Here is a 10,405-nt window from a genome sequence, read left to right as displayed (position 1 = left end):
TTCTTTATGACAAGTTTGTCAAATGCTCTTTCTAGCATTTATCCTTTTTGATAAAAATTAGCTTTATGAAGGTAAAACTTACACTATAATTTACCCTCATTTCCTAGTGTGTTTAAAAGTTCATCTCTCTAATAGCCATCTCTAAAATTATAATATAAAAATATCCCCTACAATTCAGTCAGTGCTTTACTCTCACTCTCTTGTTCCCTGGAAATCACTAATATTTTCTCAGAAGATATACAGATTTTCTTTTCAAGAACTTCATATGAGACAGAGGCAGAATGTAAGATCACATAAGAAGTATTGCCATTTTTACCCTGTGAATGAAAAGAATCTGGTGATGTAGAACAGACCAGATTTAAAGAGGAGAATCAGAAATTGCAAAGGAAATGGTGTTGAGGCAGAAAACTAGAGAGAAGCAAACCCACCAAGAAAACAACAGTGAACAATATCCAGATCACAGATTATCCCCTCCTTCCCCGTTGGAAGATAGGCAGCTGAAGCTACCATGGCTTGGTAAAATACTTGGTCAATCTCATTGGGAAAAGCCCAATATATGATGAGCCAGTTCACAGACTAGGTCATCCAGGACTCTCCTGACTCAACCAGTAGAGGCTAATGGATACTATATGTCAAATTAACTTGCTCAATTTACTTTTCAGGACTTTATAATGCCCTTTAGGGAAACCATTACTGAAAAGTTATTGTTGGCTGATTTAGGAAGGTTGATGTTGCAAAAGCCTGAATGTCACACATTTCAATGATCCAGATCCAGTTATTTCACAAGCTAAAAGGAAAAGTAATCTTGTAGATGTCCCAGTTTTCATGGAAAAGGGAAAATAACACAGTATGGCTTTCAAAATGGTTGTTTTCATATGAGTGAAGAATACACAATAGTGTGATTAAAATAAACAATATAAACCAATACTGAAAAATTAATAATTTAATGTGTTTGGGTATTGTCTTTCATAGAGTAGATGTGAGAGCTTCATACAAGGTAGAAGGTCCCACTGTATTAATATTATCAGCACAGAGACTTCTATCTAAATAAAACATAGTTCTAAGACATTAAAAAATAATTCATAAATCAGATCTATCACTAAGATAATGCACAACAAATAACAAATGGAACCATCTTTTACATAAACCATGTAGAGACCACATTTCAAATGGAAAATCATAAACTGACATGAGTATCAAAACCTTCTCCTGGAAACAAAGCTCTGTCTGAGAACAGTGGTGACCTCCCACGTGTTGAGACGAATGTCATTTGTTCTTCCACAGGTAAAACAAGCGATTGTGGCATCATCTGTTTTCTTTTATAGGCAGAGATATAAAAAAAATGAAAAAAAACAAAGCCCACATGTTTTCCTAATCTCTATGAAATCTTCGCAGCTAGACAGATCATTATTTAAGACAGTAAATCTTCTTGCCAAATGTACCCCAAACAAAATATTTTTAATGATGTAGTAAAAAAAATGATATATGTTGTGACTAACTCTCAAACATATGTAAGAATTATAACCGAGATCTGGATCTAAAATGTCACAGTACAGCAAAACTTACTAAATTCACTTCGTGTCACCAGCTGAGCTAATACGAACTTGGACATATTATGATATTCAAAACCTCTCAGGATTGATTACAAAGCAGGCATTGCTATTGATGTAGATGGACACAGCAAGGCCCCGTATCCTTTAAAACTGAGTCCAGCCTCGATGCGCAGGGAAGCCCTAGGCTTTACATGTTTTGCACTCTGATATTCCGCATGTCTCTCCGAAGCACTGGTCTGTAGTTTTGCTCCAAAATTTCCATGTACTCAAAGTAATCACTCACTCGAAACCCAGACAGTGCTTCTTCCTGTCACGAAAGTCAGAGAGAAGCTCATTCATTTGGGAAAAGGCCCATCATTCCAAGCTAATCATTGTTAAGTAGCAGATGTATCATTTATTTTTAGCTTCAGGTCCTGGGGGGTATATTACTAGTGAGTGTGTACTTGCTTTGAATGTATTTCTAGAATGAGTTAAGTCCTCCTGAAACAAGGTTGTCTACTTAAAAACGCAAACATTCACGATAGCTAAAAGCCTTCCCCACCTCCCTGACCAAACTCTTAGGCAATGAAATCTTCCCTGTATAAGACATAAGCTTTGGCCAAATCTGTCATCAGTAAAGACCTTAACATATATATATATATTTATATATATATATATATTTAAGGATGTTATGGTGCTTCATTATACACAGCCCTTAACACTGTGATTCCTACCACTGGGATGATATATGTCAATGCGAATTTGAAACTTAATGGTTTGAGTCTCAAATAAGGAACTCAGGATCATCCACTTAGAATTTTACAGACATTGGGGGAATCCTGACAACTACTTTTAGTGCATCCACACACTGTCCAACACAATATCAGTCTTGAAGGGTTAGAATAAGTCTGCAGGGTCGTAGTAGTCTTTGATCTCATATAATTACATTTGGAGTTTCTGGGATTCTAAATATTTTGGACAACTCACGCCTTTCATGAGGGCAAAAATTGCTATCTTAAAACAATAGCAATTCAAAAGTAAAAGAAGTAATTTGTATCATGAACCAGATACTGTACTGGAGGGGAGACACAGTTTAATGTAGCTAAGAATACTCTGTGATTCTTAGTAAGAGTGGATGATGCTAAAAGCCTCTGTTGTTAACACTTCTGAGTAATCATTCACAGTTTGCATATAGTGTGGGAAAAGTTTACTGTTACTTTGCCATGTATCATTTAAAATCTACATGGATTGAGGAAAAATTTGGAAAGTCTAGGAATTATTACCTGTCTAGAAGGTGGATGGAAAGCTGAAGAAACTAAATAGTGTTTATACATAGCATGAAACCAGCATGTTTAAGCTAGAACCAATAACTTCCAACATAATGATCTAAACTCCACTTTTAATTTTAAAGCAAGCCATGTTATTTTTTATCAATTTCCCACTTTTCCACTACACACTCATTTTATTATTATCTGTAAGGACTCTAGTTATTGACTTAAAACACAAAGGTAAACCAGACAAAAGCCTTGTCCTCTTACATTAAGATCTACGTGCTGGTGCTCACACCTGTAATCCTAGTTACTTAGGAGACTGAGATCTGAGGATCGTGATTCAAAGCTAGCCTGGTCACTAAAGTCCATGACTCTTATTTGCAATTAACATCTAGAAAACTGGAAGTGATGCTGTGGCTCAAGGGGTAGGGCAGTAGCCTTAGGCTGAAAAAACTCAGGGACAGTGCTTGGGCCCAGGGGTAGGGCAGTAGCCTTGAGCTGAAAAGCTCAGGGGCAGCACCCACGCCCAGACATCAAACCCCACAAGTGACAAAAAAAAAAAAAAAAGAATCAAAGTATGCAGCAATGTCTCCATGAGCAACTGAGTTAAAGGGAACATTTTCAGCTGGGTATGACTGTTACCTGCCTGGAATCTTAACACTTAGGAGCTCAAGGCAGCAGCTCTGCAAGTTCAGGGCTAGTTTGGGCTGCATAGTAAGATTTTTATCTCAAAGACATTGAGGAAAGAAAAATAAGCAAGGATTATGTCACCTGATGAATTGCAAAATACTGGCTCTTTATGAATTTCATTAAAAATACTGAAGTTGGCTACAGTGGCTGATGCCTGTAATGCTAGATACATAGGATGAGGTGGTTGAGAGCCACTGGGCACAGTGGCTCACACCTGTAATCTGAGACACTCAGGAGGCTGAAATATGAGGATTGCAGTTCAAAGTTAGCCCAGGCACTAAAGACCTTAAGATTCTTATCTCTAGTCAATCACTAGAAAACCTGTGGCTCCAGAGATAGGGCAGTAGCCTTGAGCTGAAGAGCACAGGGGCAGTGCCAAGGCTCAGAGTTCATGCCCCACAACTGACAAAAAGGAAAAAAAAAAGCACAATTCAAAGCCAACAAGCCAGGCATGGCAATTTATGTCTCTAACATCTCTAATCCTAGCTATGTGGGAGCCATAGGTGGGAGGATCAGGGCCCAAGAACAACTCTGGGCAAAAAGTGAGAAACCCTACCTAAAAGTTAACTAAAAGCATAAAAAAAGGTTGTAGGCAGGCTTAGATGCCAAATTGGCAAATTGTTTTTGTTTTTGCAAAAATGCTTAACCTGCCTAACCACCTGTGAGTAGTACCATGCTTATGGTTAATGACTGTGGGCATTATAAGGTGATAGTATACAATGTCGACTACCTGTGTGTAGTTACAATCGCCTGTGTGTGGTGTTTACCTTAAAAATCTCAGAGCTACTGAGGGTCGGGACTGCTCTCTATCAGCCCTAAGGTGGAGAGTAGCCCCTATACTGCTATTAAAATGACTTCTAGCTTGGTTCATGTCCCCCCACAATGGCTGGGATAATATTACATAGGCCTAGCTCACTGGCAGAGTGCCTGCCTGGCAAATGCTTTGTCAGTGTATTTCTTAAAAAGAAAAACAAACAAACAAACAAACAAAAAAAACCAGCCTTCTCTTCTTTGGAGAAAAATGAGAGAAGCCCAATTGTGATGTGCAATGATCTAATTGAGTAATTAATTGATGGCCCGGGGAATTAAACCCAAAGTCTCAGGTAATGTTGTATCATTTGAGCCACAACCTTAGCACTTTTGTTTTTTGTATTCTGTTTTTAAGACAGGATCTTTCTAACTTTCCCTGGACTGGCCCTGCCCTCCAAATCCTTCTGCTATAGCCTCTCAAGTTGTTGGAATTACAAGAGTATGCCATCACACATAGCAAGAATTCACTTCAAAGAAGTTACTGTTGTAATTTTGAAACTTCCGTGAACACCTAATTTCCTCAAATTGTATGTGATTTGGCTTTGACCATCTCTTTACTAAAAGCAGATCTAAGTTAGAAAACAATTATAACCATGTCTAATCCTAACAGAAAAAGATGCTGCCATAGGAATTGTTTCAGTACATATTCATAATTTTCCAATCATCGCTTATTATTCATTAAGTATAAATTACAATAAACAATGACGAAGCTTGAATAATAGCTCTAATACTTCCTGGGAAAAATAAGATCTTTTAATTATTGTTCTACTTTATTTTAAACATAAACTACCGAGGAAGCCAGAACTATTATATGGCTTAAGTATATTTCTTCTTTAGAAGGTAGTTTTTTTTCAAAGCTAGCTCCTGTTTAAGACATTATTTTTTAAAGTGAAGGAAGATGAATCTGATAAAAAAAAACTCTGAAAAGATACCCATAAAATGGCATCTAAGGTTACTGAGGTCTCATTTCATAACAGAAAAATTTAAATAGCATTTAAAATGCATTCTTAAGTGACATAGTTCATTATTAAACTGTTTAGTTCTGAATAAAAGTTCAAAGTACCTGAATTTTAATTTCAGTCCTCAGAGTTCCTCAGAGTAGAATATTTTTCAGAGTAGAATATTTTTCAACTTATCTAATATTCTCTAATGGCATTTATAGCTGATCACTTTACTGATAACTGTGACAATTGATGGGCAGCCTTTCATTTCAATTATAACCAAATCTCTACAATAATGTTTTACTATAATTTAATTAATAGTGGATTTGTAGGCCTGGGCTGGCATTGAACCATAATCTTCATATCTCAGACTCCTGAACATACTGCATTTTCTTTTGATACCTAATTGCTAATTCAATTGATTTGCTTTCATCGTTAACTTTGTATTATATAATAAGAAATTATTAAGAATGATCACTTTGTGTGAATCCACAGAAACACCATTCTATGTGTAGTCAGTATCACCAGATAGGGTAGACATGCAGCTTTCTTCTCTCTTTCCTGTATGGAAGCTGAGTTTTAAAATATATCTCTCGCTTTTCATTCTGAGAGCATTTGATTAAGATACACTGGATTTAAGAACTTTCCACTCTATGCTTCCATTTTACATGTGTCCATGTGGGCCATAGTATTACATGGTTGCTTGGTGACTTTAATATTCTAAAATCTGGACTCATCACAGATGATGAAGTCTTCTAGGCTGTGGGTTCTCTCTCTCATCTCTTTCCCTTGCTTTTCCCTCTCCTTGTTTTGAGCAGAGTCACCTTAACACTTGAAAGGAGGCTCAGCTCATCCTCATCGGTGTATTCTGCTATCACCTGTTCTCACTTAGCAAGATGGTGGCCCAGAAGTCTTTGGGTATAGCTCCATATCACTTAAGTAGATTCTTAGCCCCCTCTAGTGGCCTTCTCTAGCTCCTTTGTCTAACTCTAAATAGTATCTGTGGCTCCCTCACCATATCAGATTTCTCCAAATGAGACCTAAGTATCTTAAATATTATATATGAATCCTTTACATCCCTTAGGATTTACGGACAGTGTAGACCTATCTCAAGATTATAACAGCATCTAAGACACAGCTGTTACACAATAAATAGTAAAGCAATTAAAAAAGCTAAGAGCCAATATCTGTACTGTCCTTTGCAAGGGACGTGGCATACAATAAACACTTGGTTATTGATAGTGAGCACAATAATGAGAACATACTTTTAAATTAACTGACCATCTTTGAAATTGTTGGAATCCCTTTCCTGGTCATACTGAAGACATATTTTAAACACAGACAGTTCACCAAGAATTACTGACTCCAACCTCTGCTCTAGAATCCTTACCAAAACTATAAGGGAAACTTCATCTAAGATGTTAAGATACACAGAAATGGTGGGATGAAAATCAAACCAACTCAGGAGTGATACTCATTAGACAGTATGCTGGGAATTAACTATAACATATGTAGCGGGCATTTGTCATAATCAGTAGAAACCTTGGGCTCTCCTAGCAGAGATTTACAATAGAACAAAACCTAGATACATAAGGCCATATAGTGCAATGCTAAATGAAAGGACCTCCAGGATATAGAAACAAAAGCCATATAATGAGTGATTGTTGTCCTTAATGTACTATGTTATCTCTCATCTCTTTTGCTGTCCCTTGGTTATCTCATATTGTTATAGTATCTCACTTTGTTATCTGAAATATTGGATATATTTGTATTTGGTAATTTGAAATTGGATAGGGAAGGGGGGAAAACAAGATGAAGGGTAAGGGTGGGGGGAGGGAAATGGGGACCAAGACATGAGAAAGGGTATAGATGTATGTAAAATAATGCACCCTCTATCTGATGAATATAATGTAACCCTTCTATTAATTACAATAAAATACATGGAAAAAATTTGGAGAGCAGATATGGGCATGGTGGCTCACTCCTGCAATCCTAGCTACTCAGGAGGCTGAGATCTGAGGATTAAGGTTCAAAGCCAGCCCAGGCACTAAAGATCATGAGATTCTTATCTCCAATTAATCACTAGAAAACAGGAAGTGGGGCTGTGGCTCTAGGGATAGGGTGGTAGCCTTGAGCTGAAGAGCTCAGGGACAATGCGTAGGCCCAGAGTTCAAGCCCCATGACCCCCCCCCCACACACAAAATATTGGAGGGGGTCAGGAGGGGAAAAAAACTGGGAAGAATGAGCAGGAGTGATACTGCTCAAAAAGAATTGTACTTATTATCTGACTTATGTAACTGTAATCCCTCTGTACATCACCTTTACAATAAAAAATAAGATATTAAGATATACTCGTTAACTTAATAAGATCTCTTTTGTCACAAGTTTTCAGTAACATTCCCATGGAAAGCACGCTTTGCCTATACTGAGTATTAGGTGCTGTTAAATCAACACATAAAAGGGATATCTGCACACCCATGTTTATCTCAGAATTATTCACATAAGTCAAGCAGTGGAATTAGCCTTAGGACCTAACAATGAATGCATAGATAATGAATAAAAAGGCATATACACCCAATGGAGTATTATTAAAAAATAAAAAAGATTTGAACTATAAAGTTTGAAGGAAAATGGTAGGATTTTTGTTTCCTTGTTTTTGTTTTTGTTTTTTCCCCCATTCCTAGGGTTGATCTCAGGAGCTGAGTGTTGTCCTTGGGCTTTCACAAGGCTGGAGCTCTACCACTAGAGCCATAGTATCATTTCTGGCTTTTTCTATGCATGTGGTACCAAGGAATCAAACCGGGGGGTGGGGGGGGTCTTCATGCATGCCAGGCAAGTACTCTGCCACTAGGCCAAACTCCCAGCCCAGGAAAGTGGATATAACTGAAGATTATCATATTGAATAAAATAAACAAAGCTCAAAAAGCCAGATATCGTGATTTTTGCTTCCAAAGCAAAGGCAAAAGCTTATTCGTAAAAATAACAGTAGTGGACCTTGAATATGAAACATGCACAGTAGCAAGAGTAGAAAACCAGTAGGATGGAGAAGAAATGGAGAGTATGTGGAGAGTGAATATGATAAAAAGTATTTTACCAACAACTCAATATTCTGGTATCCAAGGTTACTGACACAGTCTTGGAGATATAACTATAACTACATAGACATAAAAATATATGATGGGATATATACTTTATAGACATAATTTTATATTATATACATCGATATGTGTCTATGACATACACAGTCTCAGCTTAATTGGAGTTATGTTCTAAAATTTATGTGCCAGTGATTGCATACAGAGATTCCCTTCTTGAATACTTATTTGTTAAACATGGCATTTGAAATATGATGTAAAAAATCAGTGTTAATTAAAAGAATAGTATTTTACGTAAGTATTTATGGTAGTATTGTGAAACATAGCAAATATTGCTTTCAAGGATCCCAGAGAAGAAAAGAACATTAAGGAAGTAGAGGAGGTGCTCAAAGCACACTGTACACATCTATGGAATTATTTTGCATAAACTTCTCTTGTATTATTAATGAGCCGCAAATAAAAATTTTAAGAAAAAATTACAGGAACAGAATTACAGAACAGAATTACAGGAACAAAAATGTTCTGGGGTAACTGTCAGCCAGCTCAAAAGTCCAAGGCAAGCTTAGAATTTAAATTGAATGGGTCTTTTTAGTGGCAAATTAATGCAGGCACAGAAACATGAAAAGAGCTCAAGTGGCAATCCTGCCTTGGTTTTCACAATTTCCAGACTAAGTTCAGGTATGTTATAATAGATTCATTTCCAGATACTTAATTATTAATGCTTTTATCAGGTGATTTTCCATAAAATAGGGCTTTATTAAGTTTTACAGAGGAAAATCAAATTTGGTGGCTCTAAATTGATGCAGAGTTGATTCTACAAAAGGTGTGGAACTTAACATACAATTAACAAATACTATTCAGCACAGGGTTTGCATTTAAACTATACATTATAGGAAACACTTCCCAGAAGATGGGTTGATGACAATAGCTCTGCTCTTTACCCTTGGTAAAGATGGCTGTTTTGTGTGTTGTCACTGACTTACTGAGTCTTCTTGGACAAAATGGGGAAGACATAAAGAATCTGCACATACCGTTTCTTCTAGTATGTTACTCCTGGTGTGTTCAATATAATTAGTAAAATTCTGGGACATGATATCTTTCAGACTTGAACCCCTAGTGTTAGCATTCTGGTTTCTGTTTTAACTAAGAGGCTCCACTGGAGAATTTGTATACACTCTAAAGATTTCAACTTAAATGAGAATGTATACTACAATCTGAAAACTCAAGCCACAACCATGTCAATTTTGTCTTAATAGTGCTGAGGAAGAACCAAAATATATCAATAAGCACACAGAAAAATCCTTAGGAACAAGGGTAGTTCAGGTAATGTGTGTGCTTCTGGTCAAAACGTAGGGTTCATGAAGAGTTAGCATACAGTATGTGCTTTATGAGCTTCAAGACTCACCGAGGGGCATCTTGTTGCATGTGGTAATTGGAGGAGATGAATTTGATCAAACATACTCACATATTTATGGAAATGTGTACATGATCCCCCACACTTGTGCTATTAAGGAATAGCAACAAAATTTTGAAACAAATTACAAAATATCTAACAAAAAATGTTTTCAAGCTACAATAAGCCAACCTGGAATTTCATGCCAAGCTTAAAGTTTACAGATAATTACATTGACAGATAATTCAGTCTTGGCTGAGGTGCTGGTTGGATACAGCCTAAGCAGATGTGTCTGGCAAGGTAGGGAACGTTATACTCAGGTTAAGGTGTACTGTAATGTCACATATGAAAAGGTCCCAGAGATTGGGGAAAAGTTGGGGGAGAAAAGTAGACTCAGAAACCTGTTTCTGTTACTGTATTCTCTACACATCTCTTTTCTCAACAAAGAAGCAATAATAAGAAAGAGTATAGAGTTGAGGGACCGGGAGTTTGGCCTAGTGGTAGAGTGCTTGCCTAGCATGCATGAAGACCTGGGTTCGATTCCTCGGTACCACATACATAGCAAAAAGCCAGAAGTGGTGCTATGGCTCAAGTGGTAGAGCCCTAGCCCTGAGAAAATCCAGGGACAGTACTCAAGCCCTGAGCCCAAGCCCAGGACTGAAAAAAAAAAAAA

The 10,405-nt window shown here is 37.1% G+C and overlaps 1 protein-coding gene across 1 annotated transcript in view; it reads right to left on the bottom strand.

Annotated features, from left to right (window-relative positions):
* Window positions 1-925: 925 nt before the first annotated feature.
* The window catches only part of Tbc1d32 (TBC1 domain family member 32), a 146,319-nt gene continuing 136,839 nt past the window's right edge, over window positions 926-10,405 (bottom strand). The window contains 1 exon segment of the mRNA XM_090338207.1: window positions 926-1,860. Within this exon segment, the coding sequence (XP_090194333.1) occupies window positions 1,741-1,860 (120 nt within the window). The 3' untranslated portion in view covers window positions 926-1,740.

Source organism: Megascapheus bottae, chromosome 8 (assembly GCF_031878675.1).
Source record: "Megascapheus bottae isolate mThoBot1 chromosome 8, mThoBot2.hap1, whole genome shotgun sequence".
In the NCBI taxonomy this organism is placed as follows: Eukaryota; Metazoa; Chordata; class Mammalia; order Rodentia; family Geomyidae; genus Megascapheus; species Megascapheus bottae.
Note: the sequence above shows the minus strand (reverse complement) of the source record. Positions and strands in the feature narration are given on the sequence as shown.